The 27,709-nt window shown below is 49.7% G+C and overlaps 11 protein-coding genes across 11 annotated transcripts; 4 read left to right on the top strand and 7 right to left on the bottom strand.

Moving 5' to 3' along the window:
• Positions 1-335: 335 nt before the first annotated feature.
• Positions 336-2,459, top strand: N7457_004505 (putative CorA family metal ion transporter; the record flags this gene model as incomplete). The annotated part of the gene is made up of 5 exons (XM_057175550.1): positions 336-1,980; positions 2,031-2,104; positions 2,154-2,215; positions 2,262-2,315; positions 2,369-2,459. 5 exons carry the CDS (start codon positions 336-338, stop codon positions 2,457-2,459), a joined length of 1,926 nt encoding a protein of 641 aa, XP_057032597.1.
• Positions 2,460-2,728: 269 nt separating this feature from the next.
• N7457_004506 (uncharacterized protein) lies at positions 2,729-4,000 on the bottom strand (the record flags this gene model as incomplete). Its single annotated transcript, XM_057175551.1, has 2 exons — positions 2,729-3,749; positions 3,831-4,000. 2 exons carry the CDS (start codon positions 3,998-4,000, stop codon positions 2,729-2,731), a joined length of 1,191 nt encoding a protein of 396 aa, XP_057032598.1.
• Positions 4,001-4,344: 344 nt separating this feature from the next.
• N7457_004507 (DEAD/DEAH box helicase) lies at positions 4,345-8,010 on the top strand (the record flags this gene model as incomplete). Its single annotated transcript, XM_057175552.1, has 1 exon — positions 4,345-8,010. One exon carries the CDS (start codon positions 4,345-4,347, stop codon positions 8,008-8,010), a length of 3,666 nt encoding a protein of 1,221 aa, XP_057032599.1.
• A 316-nt stretch (positions 8,011-8,326) lies between these two features.
• Positions 8,327-9,404, bottom strand: N7457_004508 (uncharacterized protein; the record flags this gene model as incomplete). Its single annotated transcript, XM_057175553.1, has 3 exons — positions 8,327-8,481; positions 8,535-9,140; positions 9,227-9,404. The coding sequence occupies 3 exons, from the start codon at positions 9,402-9,404 to the stop codon at positions 8,327-8,329; spliced, it is 939 nt and encodes a 312-aa protein (XP_057032600.1).
• A 702-nt stretch (positions 9,405-10,106) lies between these two features.
• N7457_004509 (putative GTP binding protein (GTPBP1)) lies at positions 10,107-12,093 on the bottom strand (the record flags this gene model as incomplete). Its single annotated transcript, XM_057175554.1, has 3 exons — positions 10,107-10,420; positions 10,468-11,986; positions 12,043-12,093. 3 exons carry the CDS (start codon positions 12,091-12,093, stop codon positions 10,107-10,109), a joined length of 1,884 nt encoding a protein of 627 aa, XP_057032601.1.
• A 570-nt stretch (positions 12,094-12,663) lies between these two features.
• On the bottom strand, positions 12,664-13,141 carry N7457_004510 (U4/U6-U5 snRNP complex subunit LSM3; the record flags this gene model as incomplete). Its single annotated transcript, XM_057175555.1, has 4 exons — positions 12,664-12,698; positions 12,755-12,791; positions 12,857-12,949; positions 13,016-13,141. 4 exons carry the CDS (start codon positions 13,139-13,141, stop codon positions 12,664-12,666), a joined length of 291 nt encoding a protein of 96 aa, XP_057032602.1.
• Positions 13,142-13,860: 719 nt separating this feature from the next.
• N7457_004511 (uncharacterized protein) lies at positions 13,861-15,840 on the top strand (the record flags this gene model as incomplete). The annotated part of the gene is made up of 1 exon (XM_057175556.1): positions 13,861-15,840. One exon carries the CDS (start codon positions 13,861-13,863, stop codon positions 15,838-15,840), a length of 1,980 nt encoding a protein of 659 aa, XP_057032603.1.
• Positions 15,841-16,221: 381 nt separating this feature from the next.
• Positions 16,222-17,130, bottom strand: N7457_004512 (PIG-L family deacetylase; the record flags this gene model as incomplete). Its single annotated transcript, XM_057175557.1, has 1 exon — positions 16,222-17,130. The coding sequence occupies one exon, from the start codon at positions 17,128-17,130 to the stop codon at positions 16,222-16,224; it is 909 nt and encodes a 302-aa protein (XP_057032604.1).
• A 480-nt stretch (positions 17,131-17,610) lies between these two features.
• On the bottom strand, positions 17,611-18,116 carry N7457_004513 (uncharacterized protein; the record flags this gene model as incomplete). Its single annotated transcript, XM_057175558.1, has 2 exons — positions 17,611-17,696; positions 17,756-18,116. The coding sequence occupies 2 exons, from the start codon at positions 18,114-18,116 to the stop codon at positions 17,611-17,613; spliced, it is 447 nt and encodes a 148-aa protein (XP_057032605.1).
• Positions 18,117-23,569: 5,453 nt separating this feature from the next.
• On the top strand, positions 23,570-25,177 carry N7457_004514 (alpha-arrestin; the record flags this gene model as incomplete). The annotated part of the gene is made up of 1 exon (XM_057175559.1): positions 23,570-25,177. The coding sequence occupies one exon, from the start codon at positions 23,570-23,572 to the stop codon at positions 25,175-25,177; it is 1,608 nt and encodes a 535-aa protein (XP_057032606.1).
• A 713-nt stretch (positions 25,178-25,890) lies between these two features.
• N7457_004515 (D-serine ammonia-lyase DSD1) lies at positions 25,891-27,285 on the bottom strand (the record flags this gene model as incomplete). Its single annotated transcript, XM_057175560.1, has 4 exons — positions 25,891-26,342; positions 26,389-26,890; positions 26,941-27,054; positions 27,082-27,285. 4 exons carry the CDS (start codon positions 27,283-27,285, stop codon positions 25,891-25,893), a joined length of 1,272 nt encoding a protein of 423 aa, XP_057032607.1.
• Positions 27,286-27,709: the final 424 nt, after the last annotated feature.

Raw genomic sequence — 27,709 nt, forward strand, 5'->3', positions numbered from 1 at the left:
TTGATTCATTCTCATGCCAATATCCTCCGTACAACTTTCTTTGCAACGGGGCTTGTCTTGGTTGTCTGCACACACGGCGGACCATCAACGCCTCCTCGACGTCATATCCCCCCACGAGTCCGATATGTTCTCACATGGACCAGTGGTGTCCCAATGAGACACGATCAAACCCGAATTCTTTGTGATCTATACTCTCTGGCAAGAGCTACTCAAAGACCGCATTGCCTTGATCCCTGCTGCGTATCGTCGAGACAAAGGGCATTCAGTTTTGGAGCCGATGAAAACCCGTCATTCCACGACCCAATTGGATGTGCGCATCTAATTGAGCCGTGAGAATGAGTGTACACTCACTCGATTATGCACACCATGGTATGGCACAATCCGAAGTTGATATCGAGGCTGGTCGCCCATCAGTTGGCTCTCAAGCATCTCCAACAGGAAGGGACAGAGAGGGGAGCTCATTCCCCGCGTTCAGTACAGCTGCAGAACGAGTGAATACCAATGAAACAACAAAACGCCGAACCAGACGCTCGAATACTGCCCGCTCATATCACCCCGAGGGATTTGCGCATGATCCCAACTGGCAGCCAGGAACCGAGCCCGGTATCGATCCGACGAAGCCGCTCCCCACGTACACGTCGGAATGGGCGTCAAATATACCCGCGGACCTGCACCGACGCTGCGAGATCACGGTGGTGGACTTTTCTCAAAATGAAATGCGACAGTATGTGCTAGACAACGACACGCTGGAAGACTTTTTGAAGCGGGAGAGAGAGCCTTGGGTGCAATGTCGCTGGATCAATGTCAACGGATTGAGCTGGGACGTGATCAAGATTCTCGGAAACCATAAAAGATTGCATCGACTTGCGATTGAAGACGTTGTTCATACAACCAATCGCACGAAGGCAGACTGGTACTCGGACCACGCTTTTGTCGTGTTGACTTTGCAGAAATTGATGAAGATCCAGGAAGTCGACTCCGATTCGGAAGATGAGGACGGAGCTTCGGTGAGTCGATGGAAGTCTAGGGACCGGAAGAGCTCGGTTTCCAGTGACAAGAGCTCGGTTTCGTTGAAGCTACCTACGAAACGGAATGTTGTTATGGCCGCGTTAAAGGACATTTTCAGATTCAGATCATCCGCGCGCCCAGAGCGCAAAGCGAAGGCGACATTATCGAGTGTCCGACCTGGCCTCGGACGGGGTGGTTCCAAACACACTTCTCATTTCGGGGATGTTGGTACCATCACAGAAACGACTGCAAGGAGTCTCCAACGGTATCGCGGTGGTCCCAACGAAGATCGGATTGAGTTCATGGAACGTCATGCTGCGCTTGCTGCTAAAGGACTGTGTGTTACTTTGGAGCAAGTTGCGATCTTCCTCCATGCCGATAATACGGTGACTTCTTTCTTCGAAACCAGCGCGGATGACGTTGAAGCCCCAATTGTCAGGCGTCTCAATTCACCTGAAACTATACTTCGACAGTCGTGCGATGCCAGCATGCTCTTGCAAGCCATTCTTGATGCCGTGATCGATCTTGCAATCCCAGTCACTATGGCCTATCAAGATGCCATCGGAGACCTCGAGCTGGAGGTCCTGACTGATCCAGACATTGAGCAATCCAAATCGTTGTATATCTTAACATCTGAGATCGCTATTCTACGGAACTCCATGCAGCCCATTGTGGCAGTGATCAATGCTCTCCGTGACCACCGATCCGAACCCGTTGGCACGCCTGGACTTGGTGTATTGCGAAATCCTCTTAGCCCGTCTACGGCTCCTGCGGAGACAGCTGAGCCCCGCCCTTATTTTGGGCTTGTGACTCCGAATTTGAAAAGCCTTGGAGGCACCAGTGTTACGATCAGTTCCATGTGCCATACATACTTGGGTGACGCCCTGGATCACTGCATTACTATCGTTGAAGGGTACGATCAAATGCGGCGCAACGCTGATAACATGATAGACCTCATTTTCAACACCATTGGTAGGTTTTTCTTGTATTCCACGCAGAACCCCAACTAACGTGCTGCGTAGGTGCCTACCAGAACGAGAGTATGAAGCAGCTCACACTTGTAACTTGCCTTTATCTTCCCATGACAGTCTTGACGGTACGTACGCTTTCAATGCCTCTAATCCATTGAGGTTTGTTGCTGACAGCATTCCAAGGGTTATTTCGGAATGAACTTCAAGACTTTTGATGCGATCGAACATAATGAATCGTACGTTCCTTTGTCTCCTTGATGAATGCAATGCTGACCTTCACAGATATTTCTGGCAGATCGCGGTACCGTTCGTCTTGGCCACAACTATTATCCTGATGTAAGTGCTAATTTAATATCATTGGAAAAGACTGGCACTAATCTATATTTTAGGCGTGACAAAATCAAGCGCTACGCTGTGATGCTCGCTCAGAGACGTTTGATTGTTAGCTCGAGGAAGCAGAGACGGCAAAGGAAAAAGTGAATCATACGCGAGTCTCGGGTTATTTTTATACTCCTTGTACCAAGGTGTTATTCAATACAGGCGTTTAGCTTGAGCGTCTTTCTATTTGTACACATATTCTTTGTATATACCTTGTTGGTTCTTGTATTGATATTTTTTTAACTGAACATCACTTCTGTAATCCCTGGCAACAAAACTCGAGACAACTGTTTTTCTATCTGTAATGTACAAAGAAGTCACCGACGGTCTTGATTGTCTATAGATACATATCATACACAGTTCGAATGTCATCAGTCAAGAGACCTCCGTCGATAAGCCGAGTAGGCCTTCCACGGAAGTCGCCAGTCTGATTTAAGTAACTCCGGGCTGAAAATATCAAAGTCTTGCTTTTCCAAGCGATCCAACCACAAACGTGTGCCAACCGCCGGCAGGAAGACACCAAACGCCCGGTTGATCTCATCAAGAGGCGACTCGCCGCTTCGAGCACTCGAAGAGACATCGTATTCATGTCCCTCTTCGCCCTCATGCTCGAAGTCATGGCCAACATCCTCTCCCGCCTTCAGATTACTCAACATCTGCTGCACGGTGATTAAATGATCACTTGCGCGCGTCGCAACGGTGAAGACCGCATCCCGGAGGCCCTCGGCTTGAGCTCCGTACCGGAGGACATCCTCCTCCTTCACGCCTGCCTGTGCCATAACATCCAGAGGCAGCATCACAGCGCCCTGCTTCGTACCCCCACCAATGGCGTTCGCAGCCCCGCCAGGGGGTGCCTGAGCAGCCGGTGCGGGGAATGCAACAAACGGCAATCCACGCAACACAGCTGTAATTCCCACTGCCTTTCCAATATGGGATGCAACATGGTCGGCAGTTACCGAAGCCATGGGCAACGCAGATAGAGTGAGGTACATGAGCGTCGAGTATGTGTTCTCGGAGTAGGACTCGAGCGCCGCGATATTTGGGTATGGATCGTTGGTTAAGGTTTGCTCTCGCGAGTTAATTATACGAGTCAACCAGCCCTTGCTTATCCGCGCGCGGCCCTGCGTACGTTCATGGAGCTCGGAGATGGCGGATGCAAGCAAAATAGCAACGGGTTCTTTTGGTGGTGTTCCGGCCAGGATTTTCGTTACGGCGTCGCGCCAGAATTGGAGTCGCATCAGTCCGATTGTGGGAGAAGAAGTTGTGTCGGGGATCATGGAGAGGGAGACATTTAATGCGCGCAGCGCTATATAGAATGATTGGGCATGTCGCGGGATGAAGGTGCTCAGTGTGTAGGAGGGTCGGTCATACTTTCTGATAGTGAGAAACCTCCTGTTAGCAATCAGAAATATATAGATCTTCGACGTTTTAATGCGCTCGAAGGATCAGATATGAATGCAAGGTGTGGCATACGAGAGTAAAGCAACACAGTATTTGTGAGCGCCTTGGACCTCTTCCGCGGTCAGCGATGCCGCAGCAAATGGTGTCCTGCTGAAGTGTCGTTTTTGTGATTGAACGGTTCGAATATTGAATCGGCAGGCTCTGCTTGCCTGGAAAGGGCTCCTTGGCCCGAGGAAAGACATTATGTGGAAAGCTGTCGTAGTTGCGGCTCCGGGGAAAAGGTTTGGCGATGTAATGCGGCGAAAGGCATTGGCCGAGCACCAATCTTTGTCAGCGCGTGGATTGGGCGCTGGAGGTGTGCATAGAACAAGAAAAAAATAGAGGAAAATATCAGAAAATCATGTCAAATGAGATGCATCCCAAGAACGAAAATGAAAAATAATCCAGGGCCTGCGTTGTAGTGGCCTCGCATTCTGTAAATCTGTAAACCGCTGACGTCGATCCGCCTGACTTCGCGTTTCTCGGCGCGTCTCCTCGACTCAACTTTTTCATCTTCGCCATCAAAAGACTCAATGTTACAGCGAATATGAGTGAGGATGATGAGAAACGACCAGCAAAGAGACAGCGTTTCTTCACAGATCCTCCAGAATCGCCTTTACCGACTAAGGCCCGAGAAACGGACGCGTCCTTATCTGGTCATTGCCCGAAGAGCGAGGAACACCACGATCCTCGGACGGATCATGACGCCACGCTAGAGCTCCGGTCTCTCGAACGCATTCCCGAAAGCTCCCCTGGCTTGGATAACGAGATCGAGCAGCAGGATACACAGATCCGAACGGCTGGCCCGGATTTACCTGCTGTATCTAGTGCCTCACAGCCCCAGAATGGCGCAGGCCGGCAGAAAATAGAGGAAGTGACTACCAGTACCACCATATCACACACCGTTGCAGATGGGTTTGATGTCGACCTTTTTACCAGCATTGTGGGGGAGCAGTTGTCCGCAGATTCCATCAGGACCATCCAGTCGGCCGCTTCCAATAACATCGAACGGGCTGTCAACATATACTTCGACGGATCGTGGAGGAAACCCGGGCGTTTAAGTGGCGGCGTTTCTGTCAGAAATCGACAAACTCCTGTCCAGGTAAACCTTAGTCCTGAACTCCCGATAGGCAGTGAATCGGTTCTGCGAAATCAGCCACCCGCACGATATGTTGGCGCCTTTGGTGTGGGAGGATGGGCAACCAGGAGTGGCCTAGCATTTCTCAAGCATGGGGATCCCGTAAATATTGAACGTGCACGCTCACAGCCAACAATGAAACGTGGTCGAGGAGGCAAGGCATTTGTCAACCAGAAAAGCGACGTTCTGACTCGATTTACAAACACCTCGGGCCAAGAAATTGGAAGGCTTCCGCACGAGACGGCTGAATGGGTTTCTACGCTGATTGATCAGAAGATCTGTCGGTTTGAAGGAGTCTGTGTGTTTGTACCCGATAGGGTGCGAGTCAATGATACCATATACTTGCAACTTCGGGTTTACATGCGCAAAGAAGCCTTCCAGAGTGGTGCGTTCGCTGCTTTGAATGTTAATGACAACAGGTCCACTGGACTGTTTGAAGAGAAAGAGAGCACCGAGGAAAAGACTCTACGACTGAGGCAAGTCGCTCTTGTAAAGCTGTTTCAGGAGATCAATCTCCATCCTACGTCGACCAACCCCACCACAGAAAAGCACAAGAGAGATGGCATTTTGCGTGCCGCTGAAATTGCAGAGCAATACGACGGCATGAAGAAAGAAAAGGACAAATCCAAATCAACCAAGGATCCCAATGATTCATCTGCAGAAGAGGAGACCGAAGAACTAGAAGAGGATCAGCTCGACACGCTATATCGGAAGGCGCAGTCATTTGATTTCAACATGCCAGCAGCAGATCCAGCACCCACGTTCACGCTTAATCTGCGTAAATATCAACAACAAGCTCTTCATTGGATGCTGTCAAAAGAGAGAGACTCCAAAGATACCCGAGACAAGTCAATGCATCCTTTGTGGGAACAATACACTTGGCCCATAAAAGATGTGGACGATAAAGAGTTACCACAAGTTCAGAACATTGACCACTTTTATGTCAATCCTTATTCGGGAGACCTCAGTGTTGACTTCCCTGCTCAGGAGCAACAATGCCGGGGCGGAATCCTGGCTGATGAAATGGGACTTGGGAAAACTATCGAGATGCTCAGTCTGGTGCATTCACACAGAGCTGAGCCGGATCCGCAGATTATGAATGGCCTTAGCTCTGTGAATGACCTTGCCAGAATGCCCAACTCTACTGGAGTGATTCCCGCACCGTATACCACTCTAGTCGTTGCACCTACATCGCTAATCTCCCAATGGGAAAGCGAGGCACTTAAAGCGGGAACATTGAGAGTTCTTGTTTACTATGGGTCAGACAAGGCTGTCAATTTGAGGGATTTATGTTGCGAATCCAAATATGCATCGGCTCCCCAGGTAATTGTCACCAGCTATGGTGTAGTCCTTTCAGAATTCCGCCAGCTCGCCCTCCAATCTGCCTTTGGGCCCAGTGCAAATGGAGGCTTGTTCTCTGTAGAATTCTTCCGCGTCATACTCGATGAGGCTCATGTGATCAAGAATCGGCGTTCTAAATCTGCTAGGTCATGCTGTGAGTTGAAGGCAACCCATCGATGGGCACTGACTGGCACGCCGATTGTCAATCGTCTGGAGGATCTCTTCAGTCTGGTGCGCTTCCTAAGAGTTGAACCATGGAGCAATTTTTCCTTTTGGAAGACGTTCATCACCGTGCCGTTTGAATCTAAAGAATATGTACGCGCCCTCAACGTCGTCCAAAGTGTACTGGAACCTCTTGTTCTTCGGCGAACCAAATCGATGAAAACTCCAGAAGGCGAGCCATTAGTTCCCTTGCCCAAAAAGACAGTCACAATTGAGGAGGTGGAGCTACCGAAGCGAGAACGGGAAATTTACGACTGCATATTTACACGAGCGAAACGAACTTACAATGACAATGTCGAGGCTGGCACACTGTTGCAGTCTTACAGCACAATCTTTGCACAAATTCTCCGTCTTCGTCAGACCTGCTGTCATCCCGTGATGACCCGCAATAAAGCCATCGTCGCAGATGAAGAGAATGCGGCAATGGCAGCTGATGCTGCGAATGAACTGAAAGACGATATGGATCTTCAGGAATTGATCAATCAATTCACGACCGAAAATAAGAATGCCGACTCTCAAGATACCCCCGGAACAATGGTCAAGTTCACTACGCATGCTCTCCGGCAGATCCAGACTGAGTCAAGTGGCGAATGCCCTATCTGTTGCGAAGAGCCTATGATCGATCCCGCGGTGACAGCGTGCTGGCACAGTGCGTGTAAGAAATGTCTCGAAGATTTCTTGCAACACCAAATGAACAAAAACGTTGAGGCAAGATGCTTCAATTGCCGTGCTCCAGTGGATGCAAAGAATACATTCGAAGTAGTACGACATCCGGTCTCAACCTCGCTGTCCTTCGCAGATGACAACGTGAGTAGCACGCCGCCAACCAGCTCTCAGCCTGCCCCACGGATCTCCCTCCGTCGTATATACCCTCTCTCTCCTTCCGCTCACACTTCGGCCAAGATCCATGCCCTCATCAATCATCTTGGACGCATCCCTCCCAATACCAAATCCGTTGTCTTTTCCCAATTTACGTCTTTCCTGGACCTTATCGGTCCACAACTTTCCCGAGTCGGAATCTCATATCTCCGCCTCGATGGCTCGATGCCCCAAAAGGCTCGCGCCGCTGTTCTAGCAGAGTTTACAAAAGCAGAAAGCTATACCGACGATGACATTGTTGATCCAGAGATCGATGCCCCCGGGAAAAGTGTACCTTCACCCAAATCTGCACCTTCACCCTCTACACCAGCTCCTACAGTCCTACTCATCTCTCTCCGCGCCGGTGGTGTGGGCCTCAACCTCACCACCGCAAGCAATGTCTTCGTGATGGATCCTTGGTGGAGTTTCGCAATCGAAGCACAGGCCATCGACCGCGTCCACCGAATGGGTCAAACACGCGATGTCAATGTGACGCGGTTCGTGGTGAAAGATTCAATCGAGGGCCGCATGCTGCGCGTGCAAGAGCGTAAAATGAATATTGCCGGCTCGCTGGGATTGAAGATCGGCGGTGATGATGGAGACGATGATAAGGGGAAGGAGAGACTTGCAGAGTTGAAAATGTTGTTCGAGTGATTCTTTGTTTAGACAGGAGATACCCTGCTTCAGCGTGGAATTGGAATGTTGTTTTTGGTTAGGTGCTAAATACCATTGATCTTGACTCAATTTATAACCCTTGGGGATTTGTGTTTTCTTCCAACTCTTCACTCCATCATACAGAGAAGGCAGGATTTGAGCCAATCGAAATACATTTCAAACATTAATACACCTGGGATTAGGAACTAGAGGACGTGTTAAATAAGATATGAAAAAAGACACACAGCAAAGACATCCGGAACTTCGTCACCACCACATCAGCTGCAAGATGTTCTCTGAACAGTGGCATTGCCTCTTAGGAGCTCGAATGATGGAGATGCTTCTTGACGCTCTCCTTAACCTTCGACATAGTCCCTTGCTTTCCGCTTTTATGTGAATCGGTCCCAGACTTATTACTGCCAGTAGGAGACTTGTTACTGTTCGCGCTATCCTTAGACTCACTCGAGAAGACTATCAAAACCGTCAGCACCAAGAACATACAACAAAAACGTAGGAAAACTCACTCTTTTCAATATCACTATTCTTACCACCCTTCTTCCCCTGCGACTCATTCTCGAATTCCTCTGCAGGCCTCGGCGCCGGACCCTGCGGGCCCTCAAGCGCCTCTTTGCTCACATCCTGGGGGCGCGGTGGGTGCGGCGCTTCACTGCTTTCACCCTCTCCAGCTTGCGAGGTGCTGCGCTGCTCCTTCTCGGTATCGTTGTTACCAGAAATCGGTTCCGTGGAGCCGCTGGAAACGGGCTGCGCGGTGCTGCGCTGCTCTTTCTCAGTGTCGTTGCTGCTGGCAAGAGATTTCGTGGACGCGCTGGAAACGGGCTGCGCGGTGCTGCGCTGCTCATTCTCAGTGCCGTTGCTGCTGGCAAGAGATTCCGTGCAGCCGCTGGAAATGGGCTGCGCGATGCTGGTTCTGGGACTAATGCTGCTGGAGGTCTCGATGCTAGCAGCGCCGCCAGTGGTAATGGTGGTGTTTAGATTGTCGGTCGACTTGGCTCCTGTGGATGGGTCTGGGTGGGTTGTGAAGATGCCTCCTTGGGGGTCTTGCCGCTTGCCATCTACGATGGGGAGTTGGATGGCAGTGTTGGCTTCTGTCGCAATTGCACCGGGTTGGTCTGCGGGGGAGTGTATTAGATATGATGACCCTGTATGGGAAGGAAAGTCTGAACTGATATAGATGATGCGGTTGAGCAGTACTTACCCTCACGATTGCCGGCATCATAGGGATCTGTGGCGAGTCCTTTGCCCTGAATACCAGAGATGGGCTCTTCGCCGTGCTGCTGTGCAGCTTGTTGAGCGCTAGTAGACGGGTTCTCGCCCCAGAGGGCAGTTGAAGCAGCCGTCGAAGCAGCGTTGACGTATTTATTGACTGTCTCCATGATTGTAGATTTGTTTAGTTCAAGATAATGATGGATGGGCAAGAAGTATGGCAAGTGGCGAGAGTTTGATATAGGAGATAAGCAAGACTAAGGACGTTGGGTATATGATGAGACGAGGTCTGGAGTATGAAGTAGAACCAGAAGCAGTCTTTGATTGAGAATGGGTATAAAAGATTAATTGAGTTGATAAGAGTATGCTAAGAAGTCTTGGATGCTCTGGGCAGCTCAAGCTTTATGAACCCACTGGGTTAGGACCCTGTTGCTCAATACGTCAGTGGTTGTTTGGCCACAGTGGCTTGCACTTGGATCCCCTGTCTTTTACGTCCCCATTGATCCCACTGATTGCTCGACGACTTGCGAATGACATTCGAATGTTAGATTCGGACTGCTGAACGAGCGGCGATCGTCTGGGCCTATGTCATAGCCTGACGTCATATACTGTGTGTCATGTGACCTTATACTTCTGGACGAAGTAGGTACTTTGTAGATCGTACATCACCAGAGATAGTAGTATACATGTATCTCGTTCAATCAGCTTGTAGCCATCTAGCCATGGTTTCTAACATGAGAATTATGAATGCAGTTATGACAAGAACGAGGTGGGACATAATCTAACGCTTGGCACGGGAAAAGACGAAGTACGTAGAACAAAGAAAGGAACGAAGACAAAGAAACTCCCGCGAAATCAAAGAAAAACAAAGTTCATGCGTGAGGTATTGAGGGAGTTGGAGTGGCGGCTCCTTCTTGAGCACCTGGATTCAAAGGTTGGCTCGAGTCGTAACCGAGACTCTTCACAATTCCAAGTCCCTTGGTCTTGCCCTCACGGAAGAGAACACGGTCTCCGGGGGCCAAGAATTCGGGACGTTGGACGAATCTGAAAGCGACTAGCGCCCGATCGCCAGTTCGAATGAAGGGTCGGTCGATGTCAATGACTGAGCAGGTCTGACTAACTGCCCCGACATGCAGCATGGCTTGATATTTAGGCTTGATGGTGGTTGCGTGAGAAAGAATCAGAACTGGTTTCGTTAGCATGCGGCGAATCAAGAGTGAATAGATGACTTACCCTCCGCGACGAATTCCCGATATACCTTTGGAACTTCGTCCAACTTCTTCAACACAACCATGCCTTTGCGGACCTCCTTTCGGCGGACGCGCTTCAAAGCAAAAGAGCCGGACTGGCCAGCAAAGCAAGCATTCACCTGGATACGTTTGCGCTCAATAGATTTGATCACTGTGGTGGTGAACTGGCCGAGCGAGTCCGGTCCAACTACGACCGTGTCTCCCGCGTGGATGACCCCAGACTTGACCACACCCGCGACGACAGTCCCTACATGGGGAACAGAGAAAGTGTCGTTGATCAAGAACTCAAACGCTCCCTCTGCGTCATATTGACCGCGGTGAGGCAGAATGTTCAGGAAGGTCCGTACTAGATCGAGGTTCTCTCCGGTGACATTGGACACCTGGAAAATAGGACATATTCGCTGGCTTACGAATTGTGTGGCCGTGTTAATAGTCTCTTCCATATCCTTGACGAATATGGGAATCTTGCGAGCGCCAGGGGATTTGAGAATCTTGGTCAGCTGCGACAAGGTTTCTTGCAGAATATGGGGTGGGCAAATGTCGATCTTGGTCACAATGACCATCACTGGCACATTAAGCGCCAAAGCAATACCGAGATGTTCCTTGCTCATTCCGATAAGACCGTTGTTGGCGGCAACCATCAACAAACAGTAGTTGGGGCTGCTGCTCAACATACCGAACACAGTGGTGCGCAGGTATCGCTCGTGACCTGCCAGATCGGAGAAGGAGATGACTTTGGCAGAGCGCTTGCCAATTTCTTCCCATGAGAGCTTCCGGCCTTGCGAATTGCCAACGATCTCACCACGGCTGTCGAAGCCCATGATCTCCAAACCGACGGAGCTGGTACGCCCACTTTCAATCTCGTGCTTGTGACGGAACAGGTTGACTCGCGCACGACCACGCCCATCGTCAAGACCACCTTTCACCAATACTCCCAGCATAGTGCTCTTACCAGCATCGACATTACCCACCACGGCTATTCGGAGCTCGGCCATCTCCTCGATGTTATCAGCGTGGTGGCGTACCAAGACCTTTCCCCAGGCGCCTTGAATCCGGTTACTATTGACCGAGGATTCCTCAGGGCCACCGACGTTATAGGTCAACAATACCCGGCAATGGGCAGGGATGGTCTCTGCCGCCTCGCACAGGCGCTGCAGTGCCGTCTTCCATTGATCGAGGTCGAAGCCCATGGACTCACCACCATCCTCCAATCCGAGATCAAGAATGGTCTCTCCATGGCCTTCGTCAATACGTGTTTGTAATATCCCAGCTAACACCTGCAGGTTGTCTTCGATGGCGTCGCCCGTACCGAGAAGGAGATCCTTCAGTTTAGCTGTTCTAGGTGTGTCCGACAGCCCGAGCTGGTCGAGGATGTCGAGCTCTGCATGATCTTCCTGATCGCGGGACACGCTCGCGGTGGAATATCCGCTGTCGCTGGGTGCGACTTGACCGGAGCGGTGGGCTTGCTGCTTCTCAGCATACTCGGCGAATTCACTCAGAGCCTAAGTGAAGGTCATGTAAGGTGGCGGAATCTCTCATCTTCATTCACGAAACATACAATTTCACCCCTTCGCCGCTCCTCATGGCTTAGTTTCCCAGTTGCAGGCATAGTGGGGAGTTGATAAGTCTAATTATGTGTGGACTGATTGTTGTGCCGCCTTTTGGGGTTAGTGACGTTATTGGTCGGTGGATCGGGATCGCCGTTACTGTTGGGTATGAAGATGTATTCGAGTGATCATAGTTTTCTTTTGTCCAGGAGATGAACAAAATGTGAAGAATGTAGAGAGGTATTTGAGTGAAGTGTAGGGTCTGGGGCACATTGTAGGGGGAAGGGGAGCTTTATCGATAAGTTCGAGTCACCGATTGAGTCATCGACCCAGAGACATCAGCCGCATCAGTTGATCCAAAGCTGGCGGACTAGATCAGAGCTCAGGCAAATCCAAATGTGACTAACAATTGCACAGCCTCTACGAAGCTCAGAGTAGTGCATATAGGGCTAGATCCATTTACTAGATCCATCTACTAGATCCAATGGAACCAGGATGATCATAAACCAGTTTGCATGGCATCGTTATCTATGTTGGCTGTATTTTGTGGTATCTCGTGTTCCTCCAAGGGTCCTTCATTGTTCACGTAGTCGCCGGACGCCATACCCTCTATTCAGGGCATATCAGGTCTCTCATGCCTGAGGGGAGATCAAGACAACCGAGTCTCCTAGATAGGTGTTAGCACCCACCGAGCATACTCGATATTCCATTCTTCCAACTCACCTCGCACGAAAAGCATCTCCTCTTGTTTCTTGATTGTCTGCATTGGGGGGAATCCAGATTAGCCCGTGGCCGTATGAATCGCCGGATTCACATGTTGCCTACCCGCACAATCTCTTCTTCGTTTTCGTCCTCTTCCACCACATAGATTGTCTCCTCCACATCGCCAAGCACCAGATTGCAGTGACTGTCGTAGGCCTGTAGAGAGATGACACAGTCAGTAGTCAGCCCGCAGATGGTCATATTGTAGGGGGGGCAGCTCACGTGAAGACGGCCCTTGAGTTCACGGTCACCGCGCAGCTTCACGAACACGGTCTCATCGAGAGAGAGACGAACGAGATCCAGGGGCTCAGAGACGGATGGACCGCCAGTATCTTCGGTGTCAGCCATGATCGAAAGGGGTGATTGAATTGTTATGGACACAGGTCCACCGGCGCAGAATCAACGAGCTTTGGCTGTGGCCTAATGGGGTTTAGCGTTGCCCGTGCCCGTGGGCCTGCTGAGTCAGCCACTACCCCGGGTTTTCGGGGGTTTGGCCTAACGGAGGTACCCACTCGATCTAGATGACAGGTATGGGGTGGAGTATAGAGAAGGTCAAAACGAACAAAACTAAAAGGCATACAACATAAACATCATATAGAATTCAAAATTCAAAATGGAAGAACTCTCTCGGGCACTGTGCAGGGTTCTCCTGCTTAGGCTGAAGCACAATCTGCAGAGTACCCCCGTCCCCCTCTCCAAAGGTCCGGGGTCGAAGCGTACCTTCCCCTCATTCGTGTCCCTGGAGACTCTGTTCTCTTTGTTGTACTTTTTCCCTGTTGGGCACTGGCAGTTGTGTCCCTCAATCCACTCATGAGGAGGGTTTTCCTTAGCGAGAGGTTCGCTTCTCTCTGGGGGTCTCCTCGCGAGCTGCTGGAGATGGAATCAGCAAGCCCAGTCAATTTCTTACACCCAGTCCGATCGGTCGCCCGAGGCGAATATCCCGTGTCGCGTCGGCCAAAACAACAGGAGTGCATCTACAAAGAAACCGAGAGATTTCCGACTACAATTCCATCCGACAATTGAGTACATGTCAACGACGAAACAGTGATCTCGCTGTACCCCGTCCTATGGAAGATGAGATCCGACTGCCTTTGCCGGAGTGGAGCTCGTCCGCAGAGGGGATACAATATCAAGAGCACTTCGTTCGAATGATCGAAAATAAACAGCCGAACCAAGTGATGGATGCGATGACCGACCCACGGTCGGCGTGGCTGGTAGGATCAATGCCGCAAAGCATATTCCTTGACGCCTTGCACCTTCTCTCCCCCGCTCATTTCGTGGAGCCATATCTACGTCCACATCATATGCTACACGAATGGGGTGTGAGAATTCAAGGCCTGAAAACATTGGCAGAGGTGTTCGATGATTTTACGAAGGGCTTGCTCACAATCATGCAATATAGAGTTGCAGCCGGGTATCCACCTCAACTAGCCGAGTACACTCACCTCTTGGCCTGTGCACGAGCAATGGGAAACGGCCCATTAGCGGAGGAGTTATGGACAGCGATGGACGGCCATGACATCCACCCGAACCTCGTGTGCTACAATCATTATATGGCAGCGAAGATCTGGGACCACTGTTACGTCGGAAAAGAATCGTATAACCTCCGCATGCTCCCATACACCTACAGAAAGCGCCGCATGGAGAGCCGGAATCCTGGATGGCGTGGTTACGCAACGGGAGCGAACAGTCTCAAGCGCATTGTGTTGGATATTTTCAGTCAAATGAGCCAGGCAGGTATCTCTGGAGATGAAGAGACATACGTCAACGTCATTCTCGCAGCCTGCCGAGTCGGCGACGGCACCGCAGCTAAAAACACCCTCAACAGCGTGTGGAATATCAATGTTGATGCCATCGTAGCCGGGGATGACTCGAAGCTGCCTGAGGTTGTGCCCTATGAACCTGGGTCTAGCCTTTATCCGACTGAGCGTCTGCTTTTCGCTGTCGCACATGCCTTTGGCACGAACAACAGCATCGATACCGCCGTGAGAACAGTTGAGTTCATAGCCTCTTCATACAAGCTTAAAATATCGGCAAAGGTGTGGTCCGAGCTGTTTGAGAGGACGTACGCCCTCTCAGTTGAACACACGCGCAGACAAGCAAATGACGGGCGAAGAGGGAGAGTACCAAGAGAGATGGTACACACTACATTTCAGAAAATGACCACATACCCGCACAATATCCCCGCGACTGTTCCAATGTACCGATATACCACCCAGACTTACAAGAGGGATGGTTACTTAGAGGCTTGCAAAACAGATATGCGTAAGGCATATGATATTCTCAGTGCAACGAGGGCAAAGAGGAAAGAGGCAAGAGATTCAATTATGCGATGGTTGCAACCAGCTTTGGATCGCATGGGATCGTCAACAGATCGAAACCAGGGACATAATAGACCTGCACCCGATCAGTCACTCTTACAATCCCCCATGCTTGCCGAAGCCATCCACAAATACGACATTCTCCGACTCGAAGTTTTCCAGCAAATTTACCTATTACAGCGCATGGCGTTTGCGATAATCGGCCAAACAGAATGGCGGGATACATCGATCAGCGTCTGGGATCTTCAGGAACGGCCCAAGCTATTGGAAGAGTGGAAAGACTTCCTACCAGAGTGTAACAGGTACATATACGACTCTGGAACACTCGAATTCTGGGGCGGAACAAAGTCCAACACCCGCTACATGAGCCGGCATGGCTTCATTCATGCACGGCGGCGGCCTGATCATCCGGACCTCTTTCATCCAGTTGAACACAAGTTTCTCGATGATAGGATATTCTGGAACCTCCTGCTTACTCAGTATCCCCAGCTGGATCAGTACAGTTCACCACTCAATCGCCTCTACTCTTTCCAAGTAGAACGCAGCGAAAACTTTGACAGGATCCTCGATCATTTCCACACGCGCATTGACTACCCGGATGATCATCCTTTGTCGGAGAAGGAGAACCCCGAAGGTGGGCTTTATGGTCGCATCCATGCGTTGGGCCTTGAGGTTGACCCTCAACGGACCATGTTCTGGGGGGATGGCAATCCTTGGAATTGCTGATTCCTTCCTTTTGTATCATTTGAGCATGTGTGCTTGATGCTGATTATAGATGATATCCATTTGAACAATTTCATGAGTAGTACAACTACTGCATTCGTTTTTTTTTTTTCGGGAGGTTTTTCATAGTAAAGCAAAATATGTTCATTAGAATCCCTTTGGGCCAATGTATGAGATATAGATGTAGAGATGAGTGTACAAGAAGGCACAAAGCCCTCGAGAAATCATATGCAGACATGAAGCGTGAGATGTCAACGCAAGGTCAAAAACGATCAGCGAAGATAATACAAGATCTGAGAATAATTGGCACAGATCCAGAACTGGCCCTTCATCTGGGGTATATGATGATCGAAAACAAAAAAAGCAAGAAAAGGGACTAAGAAATTAGACCTTCTCGCGTTTGAGATCATTAACAGTCATATACCTCCCAATGGTGATCCATCCCCAGCGGAACCAAACCATCTGACTCTTATGGCAAATCACCATAGCAGACTGCGCAGTCAACCAATCATTTACCGAGCTAACAAATAACAGGCGCGCAGGACCAGACCCAGCGGCCGCCGCATTCTTCTGCTTCGACCCCGTCAACCCACCAACAAGATTACCCCACACACCCAGAAACATAGAAAGCGGCGCATCAAGCACACCCGCATACTTGCGGAAGATCGAGGTCGTAGTCAAAGTATACAGCGTAACAGGACAAGTGAAACCCGCCTTCTCCTTCATGAGCGCGCGAATAAAGTTCACCGCACCATGATACAGCGAGCGATGATTGGGATGGTTACTGACACCATATTGATCGAAAGTAAGAATGACATCGATCGTCGCAGTAGGCGCCTTATCAATCTTGCCACCTTTCCTCTGCGCCATTTCCGGCGCGAACGCCGAAGCCAGCAATGCCGAGATCTGATCCTCGTCCCAGTCCTTGTCCATGCCGTCGGGGAAGCGGGAGGGATCGTCGACGATGAAGACGTCTGAGTCGCTGCGCAGTCCGAGCTGCTTGGCGGCTTTTTGGAGCTCTTGTTTGCGCGTTTCGCCGAGGCCGTCGGCGTCGCCGGTGCTGAGGCAGAGGATCTTGAGGTGGTTGCCGAGCTCGGGGCGGGTGAGGGCTAGGACTGTTGGGGCGAAGAACATGGCTTCGTCGTCCGGGTGGGCGATTAGGAGGCAGATGCGCTTGTTTTGGAGGCGGGGGAAGGATCGCGTGAAGGGTGAGGAGGTGGTTGAGGAGAAGGACCAGAAAACGAAGACTGCGCCTATGGCGACCGCTAAGGCGCCCCAATTGAAGGAGGACATGGTGCTTCAATTGGTGTTTGGGGTTGGGAGGTTTTGGAGATTTCGTGGGGCTCCGCGCCTCGTGGTTCCGTTTCTCCGCTTCCGAGGGGTGAGCTACCTATGTAGCTAGGTAGCTAGGTAGGGATGGGGCGGTTATGTTGCTTGCTATCTCCTGACACAGGAATTGGAGCGAGATTGGTATAATGCAATGCTTGCGATCTGGCCAAATTGGTTGCGGAAGTAGAGTACCTGGTACAATACACCGGACAATACCTGGCGAGACGTTTCCCTTTCCGTGCCTATTAACCCTATATTCCAATTTTTACCAAATTTATGGACCCTTGCTAATGAGGTTCTACACTTGTCAACAATCCCCTATGTAGTAAATACCTCTAAGCTGATATCGAAAAAGGTCAAGTATCATCTGGTGAGCTGGTGAGCTAAAGGGTATATTTACGTATTTTATTCGTAATTTATCCATTACTAGTAATCAGGTATGACCTAAATAGCCTGGACATCAACCCAGAACCGGGTGTCATCACTCAGATACTTGCTATCACTTTGAATCTGCTGATGGATATGCCATGCTGTGCACAGAGTTAGCTGGATAACACCCTTGAGACACCACATATCAGATCAAACTCACTATTAGTGTTATCCGTGTTGGAATTGTTGATTCTGGATTCTCCGTTGCGGTGGTCGCTGAACCAAATTTCGTATCTATAGCAATCCTCGCTTTTATGACAAGCCTGGATGCCCTTTGATAGGTCCGAGCTACCAGTCGTAGCATTAGCTAGGGTACAGCTATAGCTGTAATTATCGACACTTACACCATCATCGACCTGGCCGATGCTTCTACCCAGGAACTTAGGTGTAGAATATCTCAGGTTATAGTAGTTCTGCTTGAAGATATTAAATTTGGTAGCATCACCTGTTCTGCCATCACCTGGGAATATAATTGGCAATACATTAACTGGCTTTCTCTGTTTAGATTTCCGGCGTGCCATAGGCTGTATCTGAATATATATGTTACTATAGGGGTGAAGAAGTAGTGCCATAGTTTCCATGAGCTGCCAAAAAGGTATACCTGGGCCTCTCTCATGCAAATCAATGTACCTCTTTCCAGCTATATCAAGCAGCCTCACTTCACATGGTGGATTGAAAGACTGATATGACATAGAACGAAATGCATGGATGCCTATGCCGATATTGCGTTTGATGTACAGCAAGATACCCTCGACAACAAAATCTAGGGCAAACCATAACCTCTAACTATGCTCTCTACCACGATTGCGGAACCTGATACTTCTGCCAATGCTCCAGAGTGTCAGCCTCTTCGAACTTCTCAATTCCTCCCGCAACCCCATCCTCATTCACATCCCAATCACCCGATTCAACCCGGTCCGCCTAATTCAGCAATACCTTGTGAAGCTGCACACCTCGTACCGCTATTGGCAAAAATCCACTGAACTAATATACCTAATATAGCTCGTAGGATACATCTTGACTAGAAGTTAGAGAGAAATGGGACAACGGAACACTATTGCTACTGCGTACGTATTTATTAGCACCGATACCGAACGGTAGCAGCAATCTACTCTCGTTCCCAAAGCTATTCGATAGATAGTGGAGTATGGCCTCGATATATAAGCCAGCGGGAATCATCTACGCAATCCCATCTAGGAAGCACGGCCGTGTCTAGGGTGAGTAATTTGTCCCATCCGCTCGAAATAGAAGGGCTAGCTTCTCAAGTTCACAGAACATCTGGAAATTATCACGAGGCTTGGTGAATGGTTGGGATACAAACTCCACCCGGGTTTGTATCCGTATCCCTAGAGCTATATAGCGAAACTTTATGCAGCGGGGAGGAACGACCAAGAGGAAAGATCGGACAAACGAATGCTCTGTAGGCATCGAATCATCGACCATTAAGTTTGAGTATGGAAGCTGTATTTCTTCATTGCTAGTGTTTGGGGGCAGTCGGGATTCAATTGCATCGAGAAGACGAGTGAAAGCAGCGATGGCCTTTTCAAGATCCCGCTGGGTGTAGTGATGAATCAAGTATTTTAGGATTGTCGCCTGATAATGGACCCCATTTTATGTCCAGACAAGGCCTGTTTAGGTGGATTCCACTTAGGCCTTCCTCCAAGGCTCTGGGGCTTGTTAGCGTCTTCAGTCACCGACAAGCCTTGAGACACCTAACCTAAGTCCACGAGTGGATATCCAAGAGGTCATAAGATGCTTCCATTATGACCCGGTTTTGAGTAATATTACAGTCCCCGGAGTATACCGAAGTCAAGGAATATGCCGGATCAGTCACGTTGTTACCTGTTGTGCCAGTATGGGCGGATGAAGCCGGGTTTCCCAGTCAACGGTCTTGCATGTACGGAGTATTGTTCTGCGAACAACCGTTTCAATCCACCTAGTGTTTTCCGTGTTTTATGACGTATATCATACTCATAGCGATTAGTAACTTCCATGGCCGCTGCCATATGATTTGAAGAGATCGGGCGATAAATCATCAATAAATACAATATGGACGAGCAGCGTCAAATTTAGATTCAGCCAGGATATACTTGCTCTAGTTATGACAAGGTGAACTGACCTCGTCTTAGGTCTAACCCCAGATGATCTCCAATAGAAGATCTATACATTTGCATTTCTGACAACTGAGAGTCACAAAAGACTGATCGAAAGCGAATGGGTGACGGAGAGATCATATATTACTAGGGATACATCGTTCGTATTCCCTCGAAGACGATTGGAGGGTCTAATAGGGCGAAAGGAGCCGCCGCATTGTATATAAAAAGGAACTTTAGTTGGAACGTTGCCGACTCGCAAGGCCAGATCTGATAAGATTTAGTATGGCAATATAAAAGTGAATCCGAAAGTTTATATATCCGTGAGCCACAATTGGCTAAAATGAGGGTGAAGGTAGTAGTTCATTATTGGAGTATTTCCTTTGAGAATTCCATGGCATCGGCGAGCCAACTATAAAGCCAACATATATTCACTCATTTTGATAGACTAGCGCGGCCCAGAACCCATAGTTTCTTTTATTCACACCGCGAATCACATCCAAGTCACACAACACCCTTAGACCGGCAAGCACACCGGCTATTGCAACAATCGCCTCATGCCAAGGGCAAAAGTTACCCCAAGAGCAAAGCGGCGGTCTCCGATCACCTAGAACAGGCGAAGGTATGGTTTTCGCCCCATTCCGAGTGGAGGCCATTCACCGGTCGGCATTTTATATCCTGGAAATGGACCAGGAAAAAAAACAAAAGAGGATCCAGGGCCGACGGTGAACCAGGGACACGAGTCGCCATCGCGGGCCAAAACTGAGGCTAAAAGGTCTTGCGACGGGCCGAGTATAAAGTCCCGAGTGACCGACAGAAAATTTCTGCTTTCCCGCGTTTAAGCGGAGACCCGGGCATTCTCCGAACTATGTACGGAGTATTTGTCTTTTTATTATTCATTTCAGGGCAATTATCATTAGTGTTGATTTTTGGCCTCAAATTGCGCCATTTTGGTAGTGTTTAGGTAAAAAAAAAGGGGGAAGTAATTTCTAGAGGTACGATGTGCATCACCTACCTAAGTTGTTTAGGGCTGTATACACGTGTGATGAGGACGGGATGGCGTTACTTGGATGTACCATATGGCACAATGTGCGGAGCATCTTCTCCATACTCCGTACACCTTGCCGAGAGAAAAAAAAAAGGAGGCCAATTCCGCCGGAGATTAATTAAATCTAGAAAAACGATGGAAAACAAAAGGGAGATCACACACCGGCTGAAACAGATCGGAGGGGCAACCCGAGATCTCCCCGAATGAGGAAGTTCGCCAGAGACGCTTTTCCGGCTTCCCCTGTCGCAACTATTGGTTAGTCCATCCGACGAGCCACCGGTGGACGACAGCCATTGATTTGCGATCGTGACCTCCGAGCTGATGGTCACGGATATCAACCATAATGATCCTAGTTGCGACACTGGTATACTTCTTTCAGCTAGTCTAGGGGAAACGGGAAAGGGGATAGTGTGGACCTGCTTGAGTGGTAGCATAGCTAGCCCTGATACAACGTAGGTGCAGTTTATTGACCACATTCGGACACCTTGGCACATCTTACAATGTAAGCTATGTAGATCGATCCGCCATAACGCAAATCACCATTCCGATGCGCATGAGCTGACGTGCCCGGGGAAGGTAAGAAAGAGCCCCGGTGGCATCATCACAACCGAATGTTTATTTCTGTTCCAGGTCGTACAAAACACACACCGTGGCGTGATCAGTGCACTCCCTGAAGTCCGAGAAAACACCTACATGGGATGTTGCGGGTGAGCTAGGAGTGCTCGCCCGACGTACCCGCCCAATAGCCCACAATTTCTTCAAGCTCTCTCTGCATGCCCATAACGTGTCGCTAGGGAGCCTGTAGAGCCTGTACCTGAGCCCGCTGTGCGCGAAATTGATGCTTATAGGTGAATACTGGCGGTAAACTCCTGATGCTTCTGTTGTTGTTAGGTAATTAGTGTGAGCGGCGAAGATGGTGATTCGCTAGGGGAAAAACTTTGAAAGCACGGAGCATATCTTGACAGCGGAAAGGCTAGAACTTTGGGATGTTGATCGTATGTTGATATTTCGAGATGCTTCACTATTGCATCCATCTTCGATTTTTTTTTTTAATGTGATTGTCAGACGGTTGTACGGCATCTCAATTGCATAGGCCTGTGCCCCGCAAAATCCAAGGCTTGCAGTGCGGGGTACGGAGTAGACACAGGATAGGCGAGTTCCATGGCCTTAGGAATGAGTCTCCCCTACAAGTCCACTCTATCGGTGTAGTCCACTTTTATAGATCAGACGACTGAACTGTCGGGGCGGTCAGAAAAGCAAAAAAGAAAAAGAAAAAATTTTCCCGGTGGAGCTCCGCGAAGGGTCCTTTTTTTCATCGCGTTTTGCTGTCCCAATGCGGAAAGGCGGCTCCCGTTTAGGGCGGCGCTAGTCGAAGATCCTCTGGAAAGGTCGATGGCTAGTATGGTAATGGTCCGGTACGGTACTGTTTGCCCTTTACCCAGGTCTGGACACTCGGTTTGACCTTTGTCTATGCCATCATGCCACGTGATGCTTTGTTTTAACCTTGGGCACGTACCATATTCTACCCTTTGTGGTAATATATGTGAAGAAAGAAGGTATTAATAGAAAACCGGAGCTTGATGTTTTGGAGGCCTGAAAGAAGTGGACCAAACACTCCTATTATTATCATGTTTCCTCAGGTCCGCGGAGACGTTTCAGACATATATTGGGAGTCAAAGACCCAGCACGATTGATCGGGATCAATCCCCGTGTCCTCCAGCGCTAGACCTTGCCATAGCAAGCCTGATCATCCACAAAACTGGGGGGGGGGATTGCCATGACCCTTTGCTAGCTCGTTCTTTCCAGTGGATGATCCCGCCCTTGATGATGGACATCGGAGAGGACCCCCGGAGCGAAGGCCGCACCCACCTAAGCAATGCACTACAGCTCTGAGATTCAAGCCAAGTTACCCATGGCATTCGAGCGGATCGGATAAACCGGTAGGAAGGCATCAAGGCTTTGAGTCATTTACGCACGGTCGTTCCACGCCTCGAGCCAACCGTGGGATCATGTGCTCCCCTCGACTGCCCCGATAGGGTCTAGCCTGGACTCTTATAATGGTCCAAATGTTCCTTTCTTGTGATGGAAGGATGATGCCCACATTATCACCTGTGGGGTAAACAACAAGGTGTCAGGCGATCGCGGAGCATTCTGGGCGCAGGGTACTCCGTATATCGTAAAGTATGGTCCAGGTGTATAGTTGTCACTGGTGACACCTCAGCGTTTGGGCACCTTGTCTCCGCACTAGATGAGATCGTTCGACCCGGTAAGATGTGATGGGATGATGCAATGCTGAGATGAGTAGGGAGTAGAATTGCGACTTAACAGATTAGAATGATCTCAGAACAACCCAGATCTCATACCTCCAGGGCTGACACTTGGGAGGGGGAAGCTCATGTGTAATTTAAGTACCTTATTACAGAATTGAAAAGTAAGTTGACCGTCACTGTATTGTCACTCTCCACTATGACGGTGTGCCCCACTTGCTAATTCTGTTCTTGTTCCCATTTGTTCTCATTAACTGCACCGGTTCCTGGCAAGTGGGAACAGCGAGGAAAAAAAAAAAAAAAAAAAAACCAAGGAAAAATTCTATTTTTTTTTTAGTTCATTGCTTTTCCACGGATTCGGGGGATTAGCACATGATTGTTCTTGCCATTCAAAAGCGGCCGCTGCGCCCTTGACAGATGGGTTTTCTCCCGCAGATCATCTACATACTTCCAGATTATGGGTTGGATTGCTTCATCGGCTTCTCAATTATTTCACCACCGCACTGCCTCCTGAATATAACCTACTATCATACTCATATCTCTCTCAGCATCCTCTCAGAGCCAATATGCCGGGCCGTTTAATTCCAAATCTGATTCGGAACGCAAGTTCGCTACATTCCTCAGTATCGTCAACACCCATTCACTCAAACTCCTCTTCAACGATTTCCGTCAATGAGCTCCAGGGACATGGAAAGAAGCACGCCCACAACGCAGACCGCGCACGATCCCCCGAACGCCGCCTCTCCTTCTCCATGGACCACCTGATGCACCCTTTGCGAGACCACAGCAAAGAGAAGCGTCGCAGCCTCGGACGCGGAGGACGATCCAAGGAGCGCTCCGTCCATGATGTGGCTCCACCAGCGGCGAAGCTGGACGTCATGATCGAATCACCCCCACTGGTTTGCTATGGTCCTCCTGCCAACTCTACTGGCGCTCTGTTCTCGGGACGCTTGCGCATCGCAGTCTCGGAGTTGACTGGTGGAGTGACTTTGAGCCAATTCGATGTCCGCCTTATCTCCAAGATGAGCACCAAGAAGCCTGTTTCAAACCACTGCGCCAACTGCGCCACCCGCACCGAGGAGTTGACCAAGTGGAACTTCATCACTGAGGATCTTCAGCTCAGTGTAGGGGACCATGATTTCCCCTTCAGCTATCTGTTCCCGGGCCATATTCCTGCTTCTTGCAACGGCGTTCTGGGCCAGATTGAATACTTCCTGCTGGCGCATGCACAGAGCATCACTGGAGAAGAATATAGCCTCAAGCTGCCTCTGGAAATCAGTCGTTCTCTGCTTCCCGGCCCCGATAAGACCTCCATTCGCATCTTTCCCCCCACCAACCTCACTGGTCGCATCGTTTTGCCATCCGTTGTTCACCCTGTTGGCAGTTTTCCTGTGGAGATGACTTTGAGCGGCGTGGTGGATAAGGGTGAAAAGACCCAGACGCGCTGGCGTCTTAGAAAAATGATGTGGCGAATTGAGGAACAACAGAAGATTGTGTCGACCGCTTGCCACAAGCACGCTCATAAGATTGGCGGCGAGGGTAAAGGTGTTATGCACCAGGAGACTCGTGTCATCGGACACAACGAGGAGAAAACTGGCTGGAAGACCGATTTTGACACCGCTGGTGGTGAGATCACCATGCAGTTTGATGCCAACATCAACCCAGCGGCAAACGCTGTCTGTGACATGGAAGCGCCCGGCAGCTTGGAAGTCAAGCATAACCTTGTCATCGAGCTGATCGTGGCTGAGGAATTCTGCCCCAACGGCAACACCCGCCTTATTACTCCGACTGGTGCCGCACGTGTGCTTCGCATGCAGTTCCACCTCCACTTCACTCAGCGTGGTGGTCTTGGCATTAGCTGGGATGAGGAGATGCCTCCAATCTATGAGGATGTCCCCGCCAGCCCGCCCAGTTACACCAAGCCCGCTCACAGCTTCATTGACGGCTTCACCGACTCCCCGCTGCCAGATTACGAAGGTCTGGAGCGCATCGAATCTTTGCGATTAGATAGCAGTTCTACTCGCTCTTCGGACCGGTCTATCAACAGCTCTATTCACAGCCGGCTGCCGCGCTTTACTCCCGAGGATCTTGTCACGGGAGAGTCGCCTGGTGTCTCGCCCATCCCATCCCGCGCCCCTTCTCGCACCTCTTCCACCAGCTCCTCCCGCCAATAAAAAAAAACAAGCACTTCGACATGCCTCCCTTTCTTGATCATCGTTTCCAATCATGACTTGACGATTCCTATGACCAAAAAAATTCCCTCACAAAGCCTGTTTTACCATTTACGATAATCTTGTTATACTTATTTTTCCAAGCACGGATTTCAATTTTCCTTTGCCTTTTCGGTTCCCAACGAGCCTCATGATATCAATAACTGAAGGAAATCGGCCACGGCCAAACAAAGTCGGGCTGCCACACATTTTCCGGGTCCTATTTCAGCCAAGTTTACATGATACCCATTCGCTTTCATTCACCTGCGGATAATAATACCTATTTTCTGCTATTCTTTTCTTATCTTTCGGGGGTTACGGGTTCATTCGCGAATATCCCCTTATTGTTGCTTTGCTAGTCTTTGCCTTGACCATATCAGTTCATTCAAATTTTTTCTACTCTTTGATACTCAATCATTTCAGAATCATAATCTTTCAACTCGGCTGAAACTTCGTGATTATACAAATCAACGTAAATGTAACTTGCCTGCATTCGAGGTTGATGATAGTTCACGTACCAATTAGATTTCTCCAACACCGAAGAATCCATCGAACACTCAAGGTGTAGTGTCCCAACCTGCTCCTTTGGTCCTGATAGTGATTAACAATTGTATTTCATTCATCCAAGATGTACGTGAGTTGACCACCGCTTAGACCATTCTCTAAAAGCGCAAGAATCACCACCCCTTCCAAGGAACCCACGTCTCCCTCACAATATCCTGCTCATCAACAACATAGTAAGCAAAATGCATAGCAGCCGTAATACAAGCATGCTGAATATACAACATAACCTTATCTCCAACGACAAACGCATCCTCCACCTTCTCCCCCTCCTCCGACTTCGACCCCATCCTCGCAACAACTCTCCTCGTCTGGTCAGACTCCATCCACCCCAGAATCCCATGCTCCTGCGACATCCGCACAACACTCCACTGGGGCCGATCAACCACAGTCCCAAACCCGGGAAACTCACCCGTCTCCTTCGACAGCGCAATAGTCCCCGCATTGATCAGCGCCTCATTGCGCTCTGGATACACACTGCAGACATCCGCGAGGATGCGCACAGCTTGCTGTGTCGGCTCAACTAGCGAGGTTGATACTTGCTGCAGATCGTTGGTGGGGTAGTTTCCTAGGCTGTTAGTCTCATGATAGCGTTCGGGCGAATAACGACACACCGGCATGTAACTCCAGTTCCATTCCTGCGGGTAATGCGCCCTTTAATCGCTTGACCACGTGCGCTGTGGGAGTTGATCCAACTGATACGACGATCTGTCTCTCGTATCCATCTACCAGGAACTTGGCTGCTTGCACTACACCCTCGACTTCGCTCTGCAGCACGGCGGCGGCGGCATCCTCGCTGCGACATGCATATGAGTGTCCAGCGTGGCAATAGAAGCCGTAGACGCTTGCTGCAGAAGATGACTCGATGCGCTGGATGAGTTTCGGCAGCGAGGGTGAGTCAGTGGCTAGTCCTGCGCGCTGAGAACCGATGTCGATTTTGATGAAGACCGGCCAAGCCGAGGAGTGGGATTTTGAAGCGTGGGATTCTAGCAGATCTATTTGCTGCTCGCTGTCGACCATGAGGATGATCTTTAGGGATTTGGTTAGGGTGTCGAGGAAGGGGAGGGCGCTGGCTGAGATGGGGAGGCCGTAGAGACACTTTGTGGTTTTAGTTCGCTGTTTGATATTTGATATTTGTTTTTTTGGAGGTGATTGGCTGTACTGACTTCGTCTAGTTTGCCTTCTTTCACGAGATCCAATGAGCCCCTGATCTCGGCTAGGGTTGATGCGACGATTCGACGGTGGACGTCACCCAGCATCATGCGGGTGACTTCTGCGCACTGCAATCTTGATTAATCTCTAGATACGTATATGCGGTTCATATCGGAGGAAATAGGCACCTTTAGTGTCTTGACATGAGGCCGAAACGCAATTCCCAGCCTTTTCACATCCTCCAATAGGATCTGGGTGTTCCGCTCCAGCACGGGTTTACTCAGGATGAGTGCTGGGGTAGGAAGTTCGGAGACCGGACGGCCGATGTAGGAAGCGTGGTTCTGCAGGGAATAGTCCATTTCTGCGATAGACATTAGCTGCAGAAGATGACAGGGGCCCTGCAGCTGTGTTTATATGTGGGGCCCAACAAACGTGGGGGTAAATGGGGCGGGGCATGGGGCGTTGCAATGGCCCTCTTAGGAAAGGGAATTGATATAAGAGGGATTAGTAGTTGGGTATTATATTGTTGTAGTTAACTCTGGAGCTAGGAGAGTGGGATGTGGTTTTCATACTTCGACGTGCAGGAACTGGTCGCGGGAGGATGTCGGTTAACAATATATCGCCAGTGACAGTGCGATATAAGATAGTTATGGCTAACCCTAAATTTCATGTTATGATACCTCCCTGAATGTATGGACTCGTTCAATGATATTCTCTGACAAGTTACAACAAGTTGATAGTTTCGCATCGCCAGATGACGAGGACATTGCGAGGACATTGCGA

The sequence above is a fragment of the Penicillium paradoxum genome (assembly GCF_028828445.1).
Source record: "Penicillium paradoxum strain IBT 22861 chromosome Unknown utg000004l_segment0_segment0, whole genome shotgun sequence".
NCBI lineage: Eukaryota > Fungi > Ascomycota > Eurotiomycetes > Eurotiales > Aspergillaceae > Penicillium > Penicillium paradoxum.